Source organism: Pleurodeles waltl, chromosome 7 (genome assembly GCF_031143425.1).
Source record: "Pleurodeles waltl isolate 20211129_DDA chromosome 7, aPleWal1.hap1.20221129, whole genome shotgun sequence".
Lineage (NCBI taxonomy): Eukaryota > Metazoa > Chordata > Amphibia > Caudata > Salamandridae > Pleurodeles > Pleurodeles waltl.
Window position 1 is genome coordinate 1,336,847,414 of NC_090446.1, and position 23,153 is coordinate 1,336,870,566.

A 23,153-nucleotide genomic window follows, 5' to 3' on the forward strand; every position below is an offset into this window, starting at 1 on the left:
CAATAATTCAATCGACTCTTTGCAATTTGGAAGCAATCACGTTGGTTCCCGTGAGAACATAAAAGCGGTTACAACTGTCTCTTCGAGTTAATCACTGGTAACTGGCTTTTGCACACTTTCTGCACCAGGATGGCTCACTTTTCCTTACTAAGCAATGGGAAAACTCTAACAGGAACAATAAAATATATAATATAATAAATACACGCTTGTTTCTTGTACAAAATGCAGTGATAAAGAAACCGATAATAAGCATGTCTCAGTGAAATATTGAAAATATGTCACGGCTCCCTGGGAATATTAGGTTTTGTATCAACGTAATGATAGTCACACACAACCACTCAGCACTGTTTTACCTTTGTCTAATTCTTAAATCAACATTCTATATGTGAAAGGCAAAGTAAAACATAGAGAAATCTAATTCCAATCAGTGCACATTGTTAGTTGTGCTTTACAGAGAACGGCTATATCAATCTCTGCTTTCTACAGTCACAATTATAACAAAACTAAAATAGTTTAAAAAAAATCTAGATTCTCAAGTATTTCTCTACAGGCAACCAAACCGCATAGTTCAGCATTTCACTTACTCTTCATAATAAGACTATAATAACGATTGCTCTTTTGGAGTGGGGACACTGTTCAAGCTAACTGCTCAAAAAAGTGCAAGAAATACGTAAAACAGTTAACAAGATATATTTTCACACTGCAATCTAAATTCTGATGAGATTTACCAAGGACCCTCCGATTTAATTTACCATGTTATTATTACTCCTCAATGGCAATATAGGATCATATAATACTGTTATCCATAATGGTTCCTACATAAATAGCACACAACTGTCATTTCATTGAAGACCTACATAGCACAGTCACTGACCACTAGGTCACCCCTTCCTAATAGCCAAACTTTTCACTACATACTGGGGGGTAGTGAAAAGTATAACTGTAATGGTATGAGAGTAATGATGCAAAGAATTTCACCCCATTCAATACGCTGCCATCCGTAGTTAATGAAGTCTCATGGCGGATTAGAGACAGGGTCCAAAACACCCCTCTATCTTGGGCTGGACAATCTGCCAGAGGCAGTTATCTACTTGCACCAGGGCTATGGCCAGCAAACTGCTCTGGCTAGTTGGAGGCAACAGTGTTGAACTTATTCTTGCATGATCAACTGCGGCCGTATTATTATTATATAAATATGGAGCACTTTACCTGTTTGAGGCACGGAGCACCTTTCAAAAAGGTGCACCGGGCACCAACCTGGATAGTGCGCTGTACTACAAAGAATGCGCTTCCCTCAGGCAGCACATTCAAGGATATACAGAGCAGCTGCTTCAGAGCCACTCCATGTTTCACTGTGTAAGCGGGTTGCCGCCTGCACTTTGAGGAGGAATTAGAGGTCCCTTTGTGTTCAGGGACCCTCTTTCGCACCTCCAGAGGGTTGCCCTTAAGAAGTGCACGGAGAGTGTTCCACCTTTTTGTGGTACACTTTCAAAGCGCATCCTAAGTGCATGTTTGCCCCTGCACCTGCATCGATAATTCAGCGAGGGATCAGAGGCAAAGTGATTCCTCATTTGGATATGGGGTCATTCCCCCCCCCTTGCAAATGAGAGAATGCTCGCTCATGATAGAACTGGTAATACATGTGCACCAGCGCTATAATAATTACAGAAGGGGACGCGCAAGCATCTGCTGTCCCTTCTGTAATACCATTGTGCCACAGGGGCACACAAAGTAGGCACATATGCCTGTTGCGCCCCCACGGTGCAATGTAGAATATGGCCCCTGGCATGCATTCTACAGCATGAAGCCGAAATGGTTCTCTGTGAGGATGGCTTCACCCTCCACATAGCTTGTGGTCATGACAAACGAGAAGCAAAAAAAGTTACCTGCCAGGTTGGACTCCACTGGCTGATATTGTAGATACTCAAGGTTGCAACTGCAGTACCCAGCATTCTATATGTACTGGGGATGCAGACAATGTGTCAGTCTGTGGTGTAATAACACAGCGAGGTGAAGAACTGTTATGTAGAGCCAGACACGACCCCCCCCCCCCAAGCTCACACTATGGCAGATGCTTCTTTTCAACACTTAGGCATATGACTTGTCAGTGGAGGTGAGAGCTCTATTTGCATGTTAAATAGTGGGGATACTGCCAACTCACTACTTTGTTGTTTTTGTGGGAAATATTTAGAGAGTGTGGGGTGTTCCATAAAGGAATTCTGCACAATTTCAAAATATTGACTATGCTGCTCCAGGCAATTACATATGGCACTTACTTTCATTAAGCTTGTGCGACTGCTGCATTCTAAGTAATGAAATATCTGCAATAGTTCACTAGCCTCAAGAAGATAAGCTCCTTCTCTCTGCAACCATGTACAGAGCAAGGGATGTTTTTGAAATCAGCTCCCTTTGGCAGGTGAGGAGAAATGCCAAGAATAGATAAATCAAAAGAATGTTATAACCCACATCGTGATCTCACATTTCTCCTTATTGAGCTTGAGGCCAGCATGGGAATGTGTGAGGCTTACAATATCATAGCTAACATGTAGGACCACTTGAAGACTTTCTAGTTTCTCTTTTATTGTGGTCTCAAAGACTACAATAGTAGAAGACACTCTGAGCATAAGTGGTGAACGTTGTGATAAATCAGAGATATAGTTCCAGCTGGTGTTTCAGGACATCTTGCAAACACTTGTGATCAGTTGAGGGTTGTTGGTAATTCATAACTAATTGATAAGATGTGCCTCACATAACTGATGGTCCTATTGGACTGCAACATGTCCACGTGAAGTTTAATTTAATTAGGTCTTTTGGCAGAGGACCAAGGACACGGAAGACATGTTACCTACTCGATCTCAATTTTCTCAAATCTTTGGTAATCCCACTCCACCTTTTTATGCAGAAGAAACATGAAGTACCTGGAACCACTAAAGCCTCAAAGTTTCCTCTATGTGCAAAGTTACACGTTTGCATCCTTTTAAATAGTGGAAAATGAAGGAATTGCCGCTGCTTGATCAGGTAAGACATATCTTTACCCATACCTCCAGCTGCAGCATAGCCAATAATGATATCCAGCCCTTGCTCCACGATGCAAAAGATGGTATATGCCAGGTCGGAGTGTGTATGGCTAAGTCAGTTGATGGCACTTGCCAGTAGCAGCAGTATAGATGTATACACTGCCCATGAGGCTAAGAGATGTCTCTGTATCAACAAGGACACGAAAGTGTTGGCCACAGATGTTGATGCCTCATTTTAGTTGGTTGGCCGGCAGCAATACCACATAAGCATTGTTGATGTGGTGTAAAGAGTTGTGAAGGGTGTAGAACAATCATCTCAGGCTGTCCCCAAGGAGCAGGCAACCATCTCCTTTTGTAAGCATATCACCCTGCAACGGGATGGCAATTCTACAATGTTGCCATCTGCAGAGAGTGGATGGGCCACATGTCCAACGCTACAAATACCCACCTCATTATGAGGTAGTGTTGATTGTGTGGATGGTACGGACAACGAAAAGCATAAGAGGCTCCATACTTGGTGTGCTTCTGGATGTCTGAGCACAACACAGGCTACACCTTGAGTCAGAACACAAAGAACTTTGCACTCGTGTTATTTAGGCTATGCATTGCCATGGTGCTGATGCAGTGTTTGTACTTATAAGCTAGGATGGCTGTGTTTTGCTCTGACTTTGTCAAAGGGAGGAGGATGCACAGGGTTGTGAGTGTGTGATACAGTGTCTGTGGGCTTTTCTATCAGAATCACTTCCCTGGTGTGGCATCCACAGTACCGCCCTCAAGCTCGTGGCTAAAAACACATATCAGCTAGAGGGTCTATGCAGCACTGGTCACCCTTGAGAGTGGAACAGGAGCTGGCAACACAATGGCATCAAGGGGCGTTCAGGACTTTCACTGTAAATGGGCTAAGTCACGCAGCAGGAAGAATAGGGCGAACATGTTACTTTAAATGTGGCAATTAATTTATGAACATGTGTGCATACTTATGAGCATGTGCACGTCCGAGAGCTTGTCGACAAACAATGCACAGGTCACACAGACGTCAGCAACAAGTGCTCAACTCATTCAGTCCGCTTGTAGGCTAGAGTGCTCAGCCACCACAAACGAATTATGCACCCCGCGAACGTGAATCATCTAAATGTGGCCAATAAATGGTAATCATTTTATAGACTTCTTCATAGTGGAGGTGGTATTGCAGCACGGAAGTTACACAAGATCTCTGCACGCAAGTACCTAACCCACTACTTTAAAAGGTGTTTGCAAGAAGGCAGGCAATTATACATGCACAGCACTTCTTAACAGAACGATGCATCCACATCTCAAATGAAAACCCTCACATTTGCTAAGGCACTGTAGTAGGGCCTTCAGAAAAAAAAGGCCAGCAGTGCAACTGTTTCAATCTTCACAATGTTTAGTTTGAATTATTTTAGCCTGCTAAAACTACATGGGATCTATATGGTGTTTCCTTAGCTCTGACTGCATGTGATTTGGAAGTCCTGTTGTTTCTAGCTCCATCATCCTGTCCCCCTAAGGAGCAGCCCACATTTTAAAGCAGTTTTCAAATTATGGGCACCATAGGCCTATATAATATATCCCATATAGGCTCTTACCTACAACGTTAAGTTAATCACCTTTAGGGCCTTGGATGAATGTTGGGTGTGGACTTGGTGTTGACTCAGGGGCAGTGGATTGTTCTCTCCTCATGCTGGCCCATCAGTAAGGACTCCTTGCCATGGCCTCAGTAACGGGAATCAAACAAACTCCAGATAGCGTGAGGAAAGCTCACCTGGGGCCGGATGTATCAAACATTTTTGTGATCGCAAAAATGCATTTTGGTACCGAACAAGTCCAATTTGCGATTTGGTAACTTGTTACCGAAACGAAAATTGGATTTGCGACTACATACCGATTCGGTATTTGGAAGGGGCGTGTCGAGGGCGTCCCTTCCTAATATCGTATCGCAAAGGTATGTATGATTGTTTTGCGCCTGCATTCATGGTCACAAAACAACTGCAGTTACCACCAATCTCAAATTGGTGGTAACACATTCGCAAAGGGGAAGGGACCCCTTCCCATTTGTGAATGCATGCGAAAACATTTTTTAAGAGCAAGCAGTGGTCCCACAGACCACTACCTACTCTTAAAAAATGAAAAGAAAACTTTCCATTTTTAAACGCATCCTGTTTTCCTTTAAGGAAAACAGGCTGCATTAAAAAAAAAATTAAAAAATTGCTTTATTGAAAAGCATTCACAGACATCATGGTCTGCGGATCCCAGCAGGCCACAATCCCTGTGATTGTAGCCATTCGCAATGGCTCGCAAATTGCGACCCACCTCATGAATATTAATGAGGTAGGTTCATTTGCGAGCCCTTGCGAAACGTAGTATGAAACTCTTGGAGTTTCATACATTCCAATAGCGATTACTTAATTGTGATTCCCAGAAAATTGCAATTAGGTAATCGCTATTAGATAAAATGATACATCTGGGCCCTGGTATCTATTCAACACTTTCCCTATGTGCACAAACTGTCAACAGAGCTGCCAAAAGCGATTACGCTTTTGTGTGAAGCACAGTACAAAAGAGGATGCATGTAAAACAAGCATTTACAATGCAACAGGTCTCGCGTTTGCTCATGTTAGAGCGGATCGCGTTGTAAACTCCTAACCCGACTTTTCACCTATCGGGCAAAAGTGCATTTATGTACATAACCCGAAAAAGTGAAATTAACTATGTAAAGCGCTCGACTTCTGCCAAGCGAGATCACGCTCGTAAATTAGAGAAAAAGAAGTCCACGAGCCCAATGGAAAACAGCGAGCTGTGCATGTTTTCTGTACTTGGTCGCTGCGCTCGAAGAGGGCTAGCCACGGAAAAGGAATGAGTTATGCCTGCCTTCGACTAATGAAAGCAAGCAGATTTTATTAGGCAAGCCCACGAACCAATAAAAAACACTGACGTGAAGTTGACAGGGCTCCGAGCCCTTTTCTAAATACAAAAGAGTCTCGCTGCGATACGCATGCGCGAGTGCATGCAACGCAGGCTCGACCCTAAAAAGGTCTTAATTCTCTCATACACAAACAAAAGAAAACTGGCGACAATATGTGCTCCAAGCTACAATGATGTCAACAGTGATTAACTCTTCATGCACAAACCAGATTATTATTATTATTTTTTTTTTTATCTAAGGAGTTCCATTTACTAGGCGTGCACACAAGCAAATTCTGAAATTTTCCATAGGCATCTCCAATAGTCTGCATCACCAAAGCATCCATCAGAGCATTTACAATCGAGATTACAGTGTACGGGATGAGGCGTGGTTCTCTTTACAAATAACCACAGGAAACAATACAAGTAATGAAGACAGTTGCCCTGTACATCATCCCACAATAAAAGAGGAAGCTTGCTAAAGGCAACATTCTTTGAAACCAGCAGCAGAGACATCCCGAAGGTGTGAATCAGCTTCCCCTCTCACCAGTAAGAGTCATCAAACTTAATGAGTCACAAATCACACGAGCGAGGAAACAGACGCTTTGAGCGTTCCATTTTGCCTACAGTTTGATCGGCAAGTTAAAAACTTCGAAGGAAGGGCATCTTAACAGTTCAGACCTTTCGCCAGCGGGAGTGAATCAACAATGTGCCGAGACACATGATTACTCTGAGAACATCTGCATTTGGAGACAAGCCAACTCAAGCGAGCAAAGCCCTACTCTGACCAAAATGTTTAATAGTTTAAACAATGGGAACTGCCAGCATGGGAATCAAACATCTAAATATGTAAAAGTTAGAGAAAAGAATCAGTCTGATTGCGATAGTCCTATGCGTAATAAAACAGCCAAACGTAAGCGGCTCTCGCAGGAGAGTGGGGTTAGATCCATACCTCAAGTAATCTAATGGGAAGAAGAGACGTGCCACTAGCATAAACCGGTCGAAAGAAAAGCACTACAATTTTCCTCCGGGGCAATAAACAGAAAACCCAAACAGTACATTTCAGAGTATTGGCTGACCACAGGTTCAAAACGCAATCAGCGACAGGTCTTAATTAAAAAAAGAAAATAAACATGGCATCTGCATAATGTTCTTGAGATGAGGGGAGTTTGACTAATGCATGGCTACTCACAACTATATGAATGGATGTGGATTAACTAAAATGCCAGGGGTAGAGGAAGTGACATCACACATATTTTAACCTCAATGACATCACAGGAGATTGTCATAAGACCTCTGATCCCACAATAAGTAAACAATTGATAATAACACAGCAGTTACACAAATGAATGCCTATTTTAGATACCACCTGTATTCTAATAAGAATGAGAGCGTGATATGCTAAGTAAACAGTATGGTTAGCCTATTAAAATACCAAAGCCTTAAAATTTATTAAAACATTACAGGAAAACACTTCAAAAAAAGAAAAAAAAGTTACCTGTTATGTCCACCTCTTCTGACTTATGTGGGCCATATATTGAAGATGAACTATGTTATTGGCTTACAGTATTCCTTACCACTGTTAAAGCATTTTGGTTTGTCGTTGTTGCTAAACACGAAGGGAAGGTTTCTTTCAAACCATTTGTTGTTTAACAATGTTTTAATTTTATTTGCGTCTTTATGCAAAATTGTATGCATTATTCTGCAAAAAGTTAATAGAACTCAATCCCAGTTTGAGCAGCAGAACATAAATAGCGCTTATAAGGAAACTGCTTATCTTCTGCTCTTGGGCTGCTTTTGCCACCTCTTAAGGACACAAAGGCAGTGGCAGCAGCAGCTACCTCAAAATGACGTCCATGAACATATGTTATATTTCATTAATATTCAATCTATTGATATGCATGTTAATATTCAATATCATAGAGTAGTCTTTTATTGGTGCTCTAGATTGGAACATGGAATTTTAGAGTTGGCCTGTACTAGATAATTATCTCACTGGACAAGTACAAGATATCGCCTGGACATCTCCTTTTGGACCGAGTACAGATTTCTACAAGTGGCAACGAGGTGGAGAAACACATGTTACAACGCAGCACAGGGCAGTGTTTCCTCCATCAGAACCCATCTATATTATATAGCTACTGGCACTTGGATCGAAATGCACAGCATATCAAAATTCTTGGTAACTGTAACTGGACAATCGCTGCTACAGGGATCGTATGAGTCAAGTTTAGTAATATACAGTATTTTATGCAGTTATGTGGGAAGAAAGACTTTTTACTACATTTTGCCTAATCACAAATATACTTAGTGCTGAGCTGCCGCTCATAGCCGCCGCTTCCCCGATGAGGTCTGACTCAGCTGTACGTCATTTGACAGAGAGTAACAGAATGAGAAATAGGGCTGCCAATACAATGGAAATATAAAAAGGAGACTTAGAGACTATATGAGTGTATGGTGCAAATCATTCTTCAGCGATTTGCACACTAGTATTGGAAAATTTCTACATCACCAGTGATTTGTATGCTACACTGCAAATCTCTATCCAGTGCTTTCTACATTTCTCACAATATCATCAGTGATTTGCGTGCATATATTTTTCAGATCAGCACTTATATGTTATGCAGATTAACATTTAGTGATCTGCACACATATAAGGTTATGAGGAAAAAAAGGGGGGGGGGGGGGGAATGCAGTTTCAACCACCAACTAAATTTTTTCAATACAAGGGTGACCCACAAATTCCTTGGATGCGATGAAAAGAATAGTTTTTAACTTGTATGAAAGCAAATGACTGATGTTATGTCGCAGGAATGGAAAAAATATTTTATTACATTGCCTGGGTTCAGAGGGACAAACTGTATTCTGAACCTTGCCATAAACAGTCACTCAGGAAGATCAGGAGGAAGAAATTTATGTTTTTCAAGAGACATTACTGAGGCAGGAAAAATCGATTCAAACCCACTGCAAGTGTGGCTCTAAACAGTTTCAAGTGATGAAGCTTAATGAGTTTCTTACTGCGTTGGAAAGATTATCTTTATGTTGTAATTTTGGGGTGATGACAGACAAAATGATTAAGGATCAGATAATTGTTCATGTGAAGAGTAAATAAAAAATTCAGGAACAGCTATGGGTAATGGGAGATCACAAATTATGTGATGTGATTACTACAGCTAAGGCGTTAAAGCAATCTGAAAGATGGATGAAGTCTGTGCAGGAGGCTGATAATGTCAACAGAGATCAAAGTGAAGTTGTGTGCACAACGGGAAATAGCAATTCTCATGGAAACGTACAAGGAAAAAAATATGATAAATGGGAAATAACTGATAAGTCCCCGTGTTACAGTTGTGGGAATTTTAATCATTTTGCGCCTCATTGTCCAGCAATAGGCAAAGAATGTAAGAAATGTAGCAGGATTGGACATTTTGCATGAGTGTACAAGGACTTAAAGAAGTCAAACACCAGTATGAAGAGTAGAATGTCATCTGTGAGTGCAGTTATAGTGTGGACAGTGGGAGTGGAAGTGTGGTAGATAGTCAGGGATGTGGAATTCCTATAGCAGAACACCCAGGAAATATTGCTTGGGGTCAAGGACTACAAGTTTTCATGCTTATATTTTTCTTAGGACAAGTAGGCCAATCCCTTGCAGCACAAACCGTTTGGTTGCCAGTTTACAGTACCACATTATGGATCAGGGAAGGGCATTGTCTTCAGTTAGGGTAATATTTGTGTCCATATGTTAATGCTGCTCGAACTTGTATTCATGGCTCATTATGCAAACCATTTATTATTAGGGTGATCGCTTTAAGGAAAGTTTGTAAGCTCCGACTGCACTGATTTGATTGGTTCCGTTATAAAAAAATTTGTACAGACATTTGGAAAGTTTAACAATATGAAACGATGTATAATGCTCCCAGAACGCTCTCGGATCAGACGCAAATATTTGAAGAAGCTTGAAATCAAGTCTCATTCTTAGCTTTCAGAATCAAAACGTTCACAAAAATGCTACTAGGAAAAAAAAAAGGTTTTGCTAATCTACTGTGAAATTTTAGGTACTCTTTCTTTGAAGCATCCTTTAGTAAAATGTTTTGATGCATGCTAAAACAAAATCATAATGGGGAGGAAAAAAAATAAATAAATCAGTGTAATCATATTTAACAAGATTATAGGAAACATGAAAATAAACAAGCATTGGCAAAGCCAACAGGTCTAACATTGGTGGTAAGCCTTTTAGTCTGGCCAATGCGTGTCTTGCTTTGACATGGTTTTTGTAAAACATTGTTTTGAGAGCTGCTGGGCCTGCACCTTTGAAATTAACATTGGCAAAAAGCACACATTGCTCAGAAGTCCCTGGCACTGAACAAAACTTGTGTGAAGATATTCTCCTCGTGAAAGAGCAAAATGCAGTCACTCACAGTAATGCCAGCGATAGAAAGAATTTTAATAAGAACAAAAAGTGCGTCAGACCCAATTAGGTGCCCAATTCTTAAAGAAAGTCACAAAAGTGCACCCATGACATATGTCCTTGCAGTAGTGCAGATTTAGGACTTTTGTGAATTCACAAGAATTTATAGAAGTGGGTCAGGAAATTATACTCCTAGGAAATATCTGTGAACTACATTTTGGCACAGGTAACTCTTGATGAGACGGGCAGATGGAAACTGGATGCGTTGTAGTCTTTTCCAGGTCTTGGTGGTGGTTCCGGCATAGAGTGCATTGCCGTAGTCAAGGTGGCTGCTGACTAGGGCCTGGGTGACTGTCCTTCTGGCTTCAGTGTGGATCCACTTGTAGATTTTTCGAAACATGAGCAGGGTGTGGAAGCAACCCGATGAGACTGCGCTCACCTGTTGGTCCATTGAGAGCGATGAGTAAAATGTCGCAGAGGTTGGGGGCGTGGTCGGTGGGCATGGGGACGTTTCCGAGGGTGGTGGGCCACCAGGACTGGTCCCAGGCAGAGGATGTGGAGCAGAGGATGAGGCCTTCTGTTTTTGTGCGAGTTCAGTTTGAGGTAACTATCTTTCATTCAGGCGGCGACTGCTTTCATTCCTTCGTGGAAATTGTTCTTGGTGGTGGTCGGGTTGTTGGTGAGGGAGACTATCAGTTGGGTGTCATCGGCGTACGAGATGATGTTGAGTGCATGGCTTCTGACGATGGAGGCCAGTAGGGGCACGTAGAGGTTGAAGAGGGTGGGGCTCAGCGAGGATGCTTAGGGGACGCCGCAGCTGGTCTTGGTGGCTTCCGAGGGGGTGAGGAGGAGGTTGGGGGGGGGGGGGTGGAATGGGTTGGAGTCGGACCTTCTGTGTTCTCCCAGTGAGGAACAAGGACAGCCATTGCAGTGATGGGTCTCGGATGCCAGTGTCCTGAAGACAGGTGCGTAGCGTGTCGTGTGAGACTGTGTCTAAGGTGGCAGAAAGGTCCAGGAGGATGAGGGTGACAGTATCGCCTCGGTCCAGGAGGGTGTGGATGTCATCTGTGGCGGTGAGAAGGGTGGTCTCGCTGCTATGGTTGCTTCTGAATCCTGACTGAGAGGGGTCCAGGATGTTGTTGGCTTCCTGGAAGGCGGTCAATTGTTTGTTGGCTGCTTTCTCAATTACTTTGGCCGGAAAGGGGAGCAGGGAGATGGGCATGTAGTTCTTGAGGTCTGTCGGGTCGGCTAATGGGTTTGTTGAAAGTGAAGTGAATGCAGCAGTGGTCGGTCCATTGGAGTTCGGTGGTGTGGCTGACAGAGACGTGGTTGCTGGCAGAGAAAATGGGGTCCAGTGTGTGACCAGCCTAGTAAGTGGGTGAGGTGACGAATTGCTTGAGTCCGAGGTTGGCGAGGTTTTTAATCAGGGTGGTGGAGTTGTTGTCATTTGGGTTTTCCAGGCGGAAGTTGAAGGTTTTCCAGACGGAAGTCGCAGTAGGATGTAGTCCTTGGATGTAAGAGTGTGGGTGGTGGCTAGGTCCGCGATGGGGTCGCAGAATAGGGGATGAGGGCTCGGCGGCCTGTAGATGAGGGTGCCCCGCAGAGTGGTGTTAGGGTTGGTTCCATTATGGAAGTGGAGGAGTTCCATGTTGGTTGTGGAGTCTTCGGTGCTGGTGGCTAGGCGTAGGGATTCTTTGTGAATGATGGCGATGCCTCCCCCAGGGCGGTTCGTGTGGTCTTTGCGGATGATCTTGTAGCGTCTGGGATGGCAATGTCTGGACCCGAGGAGGGGTTAAGCCAAGTTTCTAGGAGGAAGGCGACGTCCAGGGATGTGGTGTCAATGAGGTTCCAGAGTTTGATGGCATGCATGTGGATGGAGCGAGTGATACAATGAGGCTGTGTTCTGCTTTGTGGGTCCTCGGGCGTGGGCTTGAGTGACGGAGGCTGGTGAATTTGCAGTGGCGACAGGTGAAGGGTTCGTTGGTGTTGCTTGGAGATGCCTGCTTACAGTTGTTGTGTCCTGGGTTGAGTGCGATGAGTGCTGCTGGCGTGTAGCTGGTGAGAGGTCCAGGGGTCCTGGCGCTGGGCGCAGATGGGCTTGCCTTTAAGTAGGGAGGGGGAGGTGAGGACAGCTGGGAGGCGGGAGCGGATTGGAAAAAAGGGGGAGCGGGGGCAGAAGCGGCGGGGAGAATGCGAGAGAAAGAGAGGAGTGAGGAGAAAAAACAAGGAAAAGAAGCACTGAAAGCGAAAAAGAAATAGAGAGCGCACTAAAAAACAAAAAGGAGGGAGAAAGAGGAAAGTGCTGAAGCGAAAGTCACAAAAACAGCACACTGAATCAAAAGGAGGAGAAAGAGAGAAAAGAGGCAGAGGGCAGCCCAGCAGAAGAGCAGAGCTCTCCCACTAGGCACCAGAGATGAGGCGCAGGCACAAGCCTGGGGATGGAAGAGGGATGGAAGAGGGCCTCGAACTTCTGACAGAGGTCAGAGTTCGAGCCAGGACAGGCTTCCACTTACTGGTGGAGCTATGCGGAGGCAGAGCAGTTCACTGATCAGGTCAGTGAGGTTGCTCACTGAGTGAGCAGAGAATGCACGAGACAGCGGAAGTGAATTTTATGAATCTCAATTTTGATTTAGTACAACCGGCAAGGTCCCTTTGCTAACTTTTATTTACTTAATTTTATTCTAGCTTAGCTCGCAGCTTGTGTGCCTCCTAGAAAGGCGATATTGAGTGGTGTTGGAGAGTAAGTTTACTGAAGTCAAAGGAGAGTGAATTATTTTGGAAACCGAGTAAAGTTTTCAGCATGCATGAGTCCATTGTGATATAGTGGAGGCTTTTTTTTTGTTTTTTGTGAAGAGTGAAGTCTATGAAGGGTGTTGCAAGCTAGCGAGGGCGAGTTGAAATGTATGATTTTAGCTCTTTTTTAATAATACATTTTATCGTTTTGATGAATTAAAAATCAGAAATACTGAAAGCTAAGTACTTTTGATTTTATTTTTTTTGTTTGGAGAGGTCTACATGAGTCCCCACATTTTGGTTTTGCAGTTTCATGGTTGCATTTCCCAATTGTCATTCTTGCAGTGTCTGTAAAATATTGGTCACTGGAATACCTAGGCAGCTAGCAATCTTGACTTCTCTTTTCACACATCTCATCCCCTTATCTCAAATCTGTCGGTTAGATGGGGCCCAGAAATCCCTACTGACTCTAACCTCACTTTAATTGCAGATATAGAAACTGTCTTACCAGCAACTGGAAACAGTTGGGGAATTAGCATTTCCACTGGGCTGGTACCCGAAGCCTCAGTCCGTTGCTACGTGAGGCATGGGGAGGAAGAGCAGAGGCATAGGTGGCAAAGACAAGCTCTGAATCTGCCCCAGTCAAGTAATTATCCAGTGTTGAGAGTGTACTTTGCATTCTGGTACTTGGAAAATTAAAGGTAAAATCAGAGCTGTATAATAAACTGATAGAGGACAACCTGCAACTTCTAAATCTGAGCCACGGTATGTGCTAACATAGCAGACCACGGATTATGTGAAAGATGCGCTTTTTAGGGACGAGCACAAAGCGCTCCGTTCCGTTGTAATCTCTCTTTGGGATTCTAACCATGTCCATGTCGCGTCAGTCCCTTACACTGGTATGTGGGCTTGCCTTTTAAAATCGGTTTGCTTTCATTAGTGTAAGGCATGCATACGTCATGCCTTTTCCGGTGTTTAGCCCTCCTCGAGCGCACCGACCAACAACTGGAAACATACGAGCCTCCATGTTTTCCGTATGGTTTCTGGACTACCTTATCTCTTTATTTCGCAGCGCGATCGCACTCTTGCATTTTTTGCTGCAATTGTTTTGCAGCCACCACTGTGCCCAGTTCTGTCAAGCCAATTCATGTTACTTTTCAAAATGCAGCATTTCTAGTCATCTTTTGAAAAGGTTCTTGAAAGAGGTAGTTTCTGAATCCCATGTATAAATTCTCTCTCTTGGACATTTGTGCCTACTATTGTTGCTCCTCACTGTGTGCCAGACATTAATGTGGCCCCAGACATACCCCAGGCCCCCGAGGAAATATCTGTGAATTTAAACAGCCAAAACCCGAGTATATGTTGGCCTGCTCTTTGTTCAACTGCGCCACCCACCAGAAATAATGCACTTCTTAGCTTATATAGGTATCAACAACCACAACAACAAAAAAATTGTATTTCAAATGGCGTGATAGAAAATCATGGCTAATTCTAAGATGGACAGCCGTAGGAACTAGAATTTCCTGGCGTTCGCTGTAGCAAGTTTTCTTCCTGTGACCCACAAAAAGGCAATTACTAGCAATGAATTACAATGGCAAAGACAGGGCTGGGTGATCAACATGAATGACAACAGCTAAAGACACTTTACCCAACAAGCAGCAGGTCCTATGTGCAATCCAGAAAAGACAACTCGAGACGACTGTGATACGTCACAAGCTGCATCCAACTCCTCTACACACCAGGAACTATGCATTTCCACATAACACCATGCAGGGGTGCAACTTTTTTTTTTTTAATATATCTACTTCTTCCAGAGTAGGGATTCTTCAGGTATGCCATGGAGAAACTTACTGCAGTACTTAGGGACCAACAGGCCAAATTTGAGTGCATGTGGCACCCCTTTCTTACTTATATCCGCCGCCAGGGTAGGTTAGGGGGCCTGGTTCTCACCATGTCTAAGACACTTCGAGCTTCTAACATGTGGGTCCTTTTGTCCCCAGAGTCAGCGGAAGACTCCTCCTAACATGGCTACTCCACACTGCTTTGGTGCAGGGCTTCGACCCTTCCCCGCACCCCATTCTAAACATGTCGGGATAGCCGTCCTATCCAAGGCAAACGTTTTCCACCCTGGGTAAGAAGGTTATAGTCAGACAATCTTGGACATCTCCCTATTTCGTCATACCTCAGCCACTCACTGTAGACTTATGTCATAATTTGAAATAATACATGCTTTCTTGATTCATTTGCATTAATAATTTACTTCAATGTATGCTGGATAACTGGATCAATGTGTCTTGTTTGTTAACTATTAAAATGCATAATAAAACATTTAAGCAAAAAAGAAAATTAATCCATTGTCGCTTTTCGTGTCAGGCAGCGAGTTGACAGTTATTATATCACATCTCTGATACCAGCATTTCTGAATATGCCAGAACTCAATACATCAAAGCTTGCATTCCTGTAAAGCTTAGATTTTGCCTCTATATATAGGAAACGTTCCGGTCAGGGTCGAAATGCCATGTGAGCCTGTACACAACCCCAAATGTATGTGTTAAAGGGTATTCACCAACTCCTCTCCATTTTCCTTTCACAGAGGAAAAAATTGGACATTTACTCCTGAAAAAAATACAACAGTAAAACTTTATCCACAGTGGGGGGGAGGGGGTAAAAAAGGGACAAAAGAGAATTTGCAACCACTCATCAGATTTTCACGAACAAATATAAACATGCATATTTTCTCGACCAAAAATGGAAAGTCGTTCAACTACACCAATTCAAGTCCATACCGGTGGGGAACTTTTGTGCTCTTGTTAAGAATTTGACTCCTAAGACACTGGTTTTATATTAATTCTCTATTTGTTATTATTTTAAATATTGCCATACATCAAACATGTTTTGAAATAAATGATGCCTCAGAGAAATGTCTGTTAATGTTGCACAAAGGTTTAGCAAAACCTTTTTTCCAAGGGCCACATTATGTTTTGAAAGCAAACAATCATTAATCTTGCTTTTAGACCTGCCTCAAATTCTTACATTTGGCGATCAGGTTTTTATGCTGAAACTACTGTCAGTACTACAAGCTGAGCTCAAAGCATTTGCATTGAGCACTCACACTTATAAAAAAAAAGCGTTGCATTAATAAAATATATGTTTATGTTTCAACAACTTATACAAATCTTTCCTTAATAGTGGTCAATCCTTTTTTCCAGATACATACTGTGGTACCATAAACTGAGAGCGCAAGTGTTTGTGCTTCAGGGGAATTTAGACCTACTTGCCCAGTAGACAACAACATTTAAATGTGCATTCCTTGACTACAAACAGTATATCCTGGACACCAGGCAGCGGGAATTCCATACCCTTCATGTTCACCTTGACCAAAGGTGTCCTGCTGTTCCAGTTTATGCCATACTTTCAGGATACGCACTATGAAGAAAAAACGAACTCTATTTTATTTGTTGATGAATGTATCCTAAGGAAATCTTGAAAATCTAGCATGAATGGGACACTTTTTGACCTACTTTTGGCACCCGTTTCGACTACTGACGATGGGACATAAGGTGACTTCCCTCCTCTGATCTTGAAGCCTTTCTCACTCAACATGTTACAACTGCGTGCACCATAGTGGGGTGATGTACAAAGGTCGACTCAATGCCCTGAACCAGTAACACATTCCCCTTCTGACCGTCACTTTCCTTCTCCCTATAGCTTGTTCTGACATGCTGAATGTCTCATCAGTTCCACCCTCCACCCCCACAGACAGCAGAACAAACGGGAATCCTATACAGTAAAGCCTAGGATGCACATCAAACATTCAGCCATCTAGAGTGGAGTCGTATTTGTAGCCTTTGCACAGCGTGAATCAGAACAATCGAGGTAGTGGAGCATTTTACCATGCATTACATGTATATACAAAGGGAGAGCTTAATGGTAGGGTCCATAACGTAAAATAGTATAATTCATATAAACATTAAAGATTTCCAATAGCCAAAGAACGTGTTTCGTGCACGACTTCGTGAGAAGTGATATAATCGGGGCCAAATGGTAAGTCAACTTTGTCATTCACCAAGTCATATTATAATGAAATATTAACGGCTTTTCAGCAATCACTAATTACTTGAACAAACGTTCAGGGACTATGAAAATCGTTGCACATACATTCAGGCACTGGTTCCTCTACAGTTATACCCTGGCAGCCATCAGACACTCAACCCTCTCTAGTGAATCCATGACTGCTTCCGAGACACTCAGCTCCCTGCAGCTAAAAACAGGCCGCATAAGTCACTCAGTGTTCTACGATCAAAACACAGGTTCTGTCCATCCTACAGCAATACCCAGGCTGTCGATCAGATTCACAGCCCTCGATAGTGGATCCCCGGCTACCCCAAAGACAATCATTGGTTCCATAGTGAAACCTAGACTGTCCATCAGACAGTATCTTTTTACATCAAAACCTAGGAGACACTACGTACCCCAATAACCTGCATGGTGTTTTATCAACAGTGAAGCACCACAGCACATTATATAGTGAGCACAATCTAGTTAAGCCTATGCTGGGCTTAAGTCACCCCGTGCTCTACAGCAGTGGTTCCCAACCTTTTGACATCCGTGGACCCCAACTTTATCACTACTGGAACTCGGGATCCCCACTGAATCTTTACTGGAATCCAGGGACTCCCTCCCCCCCTACTGAGTCATTACTGAAAGCTGGGGACCTAATCAGATAATATTTCACTTTATAAGCAGTTGCGGACCCGCAAGGAGGCTTCGTGGACCCCTATGGCTGCTCGGGCCACAGGTTGGGAACCACTGCTCTACAGTGAAGCACACAGCTACAAAGAAGCTGCTATCAATTAGAGATGGATGACTTTCACCAATAGCTAACCACTGGCTGCACATTAGAGACAACCTACAGCAGTGGTCCTTAAACTTGTTAATGCCATGGCCGCCCCCCCCCCCCCCCCCACCGAATTTTTCACAATTATTCTTTTATGTGGGCAATGTTTAAATATGTCTAGGCATATTTAAACGTTGCCGTTAAGTTCTGTTTTCTTTTTAAAAAGGCAATTAAATACATGTTGGCCAAACATACTATTCTGGTCAGGCAAGGTCTTACTAATGTTTAACAATATCCACAGCATGATTATTAGAAATGGGGGTTTTGAAGAATATTTGGAGTTTCTTCTCTTTTTGGCGCAAACACCCAGCTTGGACATAAATGACAAAAGATGTTAGTGATGGACCATTACAGAGCGGTTTACTGCTGCTAATTTTGTTCCTCCGTAAAAGGCACTGTTATCAGCACGATACTCCTTTCGACCAGTGCCTTGCGCCCCCCGAGATCACTTGAGACCACCCAGTTTGAAGACCCCGGATTTACAAGGAAGCCCAGCCTAAATCATTAAGAAACTCAGGCAGCTACAGCTAAACAAAGACTGCCTTCGCAACGTTGTCATTACAGTTAACCTCAAGAAGCTTCAACCAAGCTAAGCCTGCCTGTCAGAGGCCCAGTGCTTCCCACAGCAAACAGGGACTCTGACATCTTCATAAACACACAGACTTGTCATCACTCTACCACCTCCAGCGCAGGACAGGCGCACACTAAGCTAGCTGCAATAAACAACATACTTCATACGTGACAAACTGCGCTCGGTTGTATCACCAGGTGGCAACATCTACGGCTGTATGATATATTCGCCAGCAGGGTAAAAAAAACACCTAGTCAAAAGCCTTATATGTAGACAACTGGAGTTTTCACGTTTGCCCATCATATGTTATATTCCAACATGTGATACACGAAATATAGTAACGTTCGAGTTCAGGGGACTTCACTCAAGCCATCACAGTCATTATCTTCCTCTATCCCATGACTTAAACTATGAATGCTCCTAAAAAACGCGCCTACGACGTGGGCATCACTTCGGTAACGCGAGGGAACCATTTCAAATAAAAGAACTAAAGCTAACGTCATCTGTAACGGCTATCCCTGTACTGCAGCTCCCAAACTCACCCAAGGGTTACCGGGGCTTGCACTCAGCAGCCGGTTATATCCCTCTAATCTCTAAAGATCTCCTTGCCCAGCAGTTGAGCAGATGGGTGTATGCCTTTCTGCAGCCTCCGCAGCTTGTTGCAGAACACAGTTGCGTGCATTTACAGCCTACGATATCTTTTAAAATGAAAGAACCCCAGTTCTAAGTAGAAGTATGTATATGCTATCATCGTCGCATTGTATGCGGGTAACCGCACACACACAGCCTACAGTAAATTCACATAGGCTTCTCATGCCCCACCCTGGCCCGAAGAATGCCTTTTAGACCTCAGTTTGATCTAATCCAGGTCACTTAGCAACGACAGACCACATCATGTATAAGGAACCCCTCCCTCTACAATGACCTGAAATAATAGAGCGACAGCAGACAGCCCCCTCCCCCACCGCGCCCAGCCCTGGGGACGCCTCCTTACCGTAGACTGTCTCTTCCATTGCTGCAAGCGAAGAGGCTGTGGGTTGATCGTTCGATACTGGACGTGCTTCTCTGGCACGCGTTGTCCGTTTACGTATCCCGGTTCTTCGTACCTAGTCACACGTCCCCCACCGGCCTCACAGGCCGCTCTGTCGCCCTCGCCCAGATCATCTCCCGACTTCGCCTACGAGCTCACACACGGTTCTCCCCAGCCACGCCCTTTCCTGGGAATTGCCAAATGGGCGCTGCCCTTGCACCGTCAGTCAGCTGGGAAGGACAACCCTACACCCAATCAGGATCGGACTTTCTGAGGGCTTTGTCTTGTGCTTCCTTTATGAGGGCGTTCTTTGGCTGGTTGTTTTTCCAATCAGAGCAAGTTTACGCAGGATGCAACGAAAGGACAATTCCTGAAGCGGAATGTACTCTTGACTAATCGGGACGCTCTGCGTCACTTAAAAGGCCAATGACAGGCAGAGGGGGAGGGCTAAACAGGAAAGAGAGCGATTGAAAACCGGGACGTTGCATGTTTTAAAAGCCTTGCACATCCTAAAAGCTGTCAGAAAAATTACTTTATTTGGTTCCATTGTTGGCTTTATGCTCCACTGCCTCGCGCCCAGTTCTTAACTATTCAGTTGGGAGTAATTTCGTATTATGCTTCTTTTTTTAAAGTAAATGATTTTAGAAATAGTGTTTAACCGTATTATTATGAATTAACATTAATACTCAAATTACACCATACCGCACAGTTGGTAAAACCATTCTTTCCCTACGGAACCAAATAAATGTAGAAATATTTTAGATCATAAAACACATACAGAAAATATAGTATCATACATACTGGACATACACAGATATACATATAAAACAAACTAGCCTTAAAACATAGTAATATTCGAAAATGGAAATTCACTAGTCAACATATTATTTATAATTGCAGAAGCACAGAATCATAAAACGACATCCAAAACAGCATGGCATATAGTCTCAATTTATTACCTTCAATGACCAAACGGGACCTATGTTTACAAGCAGTATGCACATTGTAATTACAATTATACAGCGCTTACCACACTACGAGGCTTGAAGAACCTTGCCGCCAGTAGCACGGGACTCCATAATCCAAGGTTATTGGTTAATCAAGTGGGATTGTTGGTAATTGAGATTAGACTTCAACTCTCAAGACAAAAAACATCCCAGTTACGTGTGATCATTAACGGAGGCTGTGGTCTCAGGAAAATATTTGGTGAGATAGATAAATATGCTGGCAGAGGTTAGGTATTGTGAGGTTGCAGGAATAGGGTTAGATATTGTGAGGTTGGAGGAATAGGGTTTTAAAGACAAAGAGATTGCGTCTATGAAATGAGACATGAGCCATTTGCAGAATTACAATAAAACAGATTAAGGCAGACAGGCGTGAGATTGAGAGGATCCTACACTCTGAAATAGAAAACAAGTAGAAGATGCTAGTTAAGGAGAGGGTCACTTTGAACAAATAAAGGGCAGGCAGGGGCGTAGTTCAGTCAGTGAGTCAGGGGGTGTAGGAAGTTGGCTCTGTATGCACTATTTCAAAGTAAGGAATAGTATGCACAGAGTCCAAGAGTTCTCCTTAGAGGTAAAATAGTGGCAAAAATAGATAATACTAATGCTCTATTTTGTGGTAGTGTGGTCGAGCAGTAGGCTTATCAAAGGAGTAGTGTTAAGCATTTGTTGTACATACACAAGCAATAAATGAGGAACACACACTCAGAGACAATTCCAGGCCAATAGGTTTTTGTATAGAAAAATATATTTTCTTAGTTTATTTTAAGAACCACAGGTTCACATTTTACATGTAATACTTTAAATGAAAGGTATTGGAGGTAGGTACTTTAGGAACTTTGAATAATCAAAATAGCATATACAGTCTTCACATAAATCACATATAGCTATTTTAAAACTAGACAGTGCAATTTTCACAGTTCCTAGGGGGAGTAAGAGTTAGTTAGTTTTTGTAGGTAGGTAAACCACCTACGGGGTTCAAGTTTGGGTCCAAGGTAGCCCACCGTTGGGGGTTCAGAGCAACCCCAAAGTTACCACACCAGCAGCTCAGGGCCGGTCAGGTGCAGAGTTCAAAGTGGTGCCCAAAACGCATAGGCTTCAATGGAGAAGGGGGTGCCCCGGTTCCAGTCTGCCAGCAGGTAAGTACCCGCGTCTTCGGAGGGCAGACCAGGGGGGTTTTGTAGGGCACCGGGGGGACACAAGTTAGCACAGAAAGTACACCCTCAGCAGCACGGGGGCGGCCGGGTGCAGTGTGCAAACACACGTCGGGTTTCCAATGGAAATCAATGGGAGACCAAGGGGCCTCTTCAGCGATGCAGGCAGGCAAGGGGGGGGCTCCTCGGGGTAGCCACCACCTGGGCAAGGGAGAGGGCCTCCTGGGGGTCACTCCTGCACTGGAGTTCCGATCTTTCAGGTCCTGGGGGCTGCGGGTGCAGAGTCTTTACCAGGCGTCGGGATCTGGGAAGCAGGCAGTCGCGGTCAGGGGGAGCCTCAGGATTCCCTCTGCAGGCGTCGCTGTAGGGGCTCAGGGGGGGCAACTCTGGCTACTCATAGTCTCGTAGTCGCTGGGGAGTCCTCCCTGAAGTGTTGTTTCTCCACAAGTCGAGCCGGGGGCATCGGGTGCAGAGTAGCAAGTCTCACGCTTCTGGCGGGAAACGCAGTTGTTTTAAAGTTGCTTCTTTGGAAACAAAGTTGCAGTCTTGGGTGAACAGGGCCGCTGTCCTCAGGAGTTTCTTGGTCCTTTTAGAGCAGGGCAGTCCTCTGAGGATTCAGAGGTCGCTGGTCCCTGGGGAAAGCGTCGCTGGAGCAGTGTCTTTAGAAGTGGGGAGACAGGCCGGTAGAGCTGGGGCCAAAGCAGTTGGTGTCTCCGTCTTCTCTGCAGGGGTTTTCAGCTTAGCAGTCCTCTTCTTCTTAGGTTGCAGGAATCTGAGTTCCTAGGTTCTGGGGAGCCCCTAAATACAGAATTTAGGGGTGTGTTTAGGTCTGGGGGGTTAGTAGCCAATGGCTACTAGCCCTGAGGGTGGCTACACCCTCTTTGTGCCTCCTCCCTGAGGGGAGGGGGGCACATCCCTAATCCTATTGGGGGAATCCTCCATCTGCAAGATGGAGGATTTCTAAAAGTCAGAGTCACCTCAGCTAAGGACACCTTAGGGGCTGTCCTGACTGGCCAGTGACTCCTCCTTGTTTTTCTCATTATCTCTCCTGGACTTGCCACCAAAAGTGGGGGCTGTGTCCAGGGGGCGGGCATCTCCACTAGCTGGAGTGCCCTGGGGCATTGTAACACGAAGCCTGAGCCTTTGAGGCTCACTGCTAGGTGTTACAGTTCCTGCAGGGGGCAGGTGTGAAGCACCTCCACCCAGAGCAGGCTTTTGTTTCTGTCCTCAGAGAGCACAAAGGCCCTCACCACATGGGGTCAGAAACTCGTCTCTCAGCAGCAGGCTGGCACAGACCAGTCAGTCCTGCACTGAACAATTGGGTAAAATACAGGGGGCATCTCTAAGATGCACTCTGTGTGCATTTTTTAATAAATCCAACACTGGCATCAGTGTGGGTTTATTATTCTGAGAAGTTTGATACTAA

At 44.0% G+C, this 23,153-nt stretch overlaps 1 protein-coding gene across 1 annotated transcript in view; it reads right to left on the reverse strand.

Moving 5' to 3' along the window:
- Positions 1-19,751, reverse strand: part of CYTH2 (cytohesin 2) — a 194,748-nt gene extending 174,997 nt beyond the window's left edge. Inside the window, exon 1 of the mRNA XM_069200692.1 lies at positions 19,537-19,751. Coding sequence (XP_069056793.1) covers positions 19,537-19,555 — 19 coding nt within the window. The 5' untranslated portion in view covers positions 19,556-19,751. The remainder of the gene's footprint in view (positions 1-19,536) is intronic.
- Positions 19,752-23,153: the final 3,402 nt, after the last annotated feature.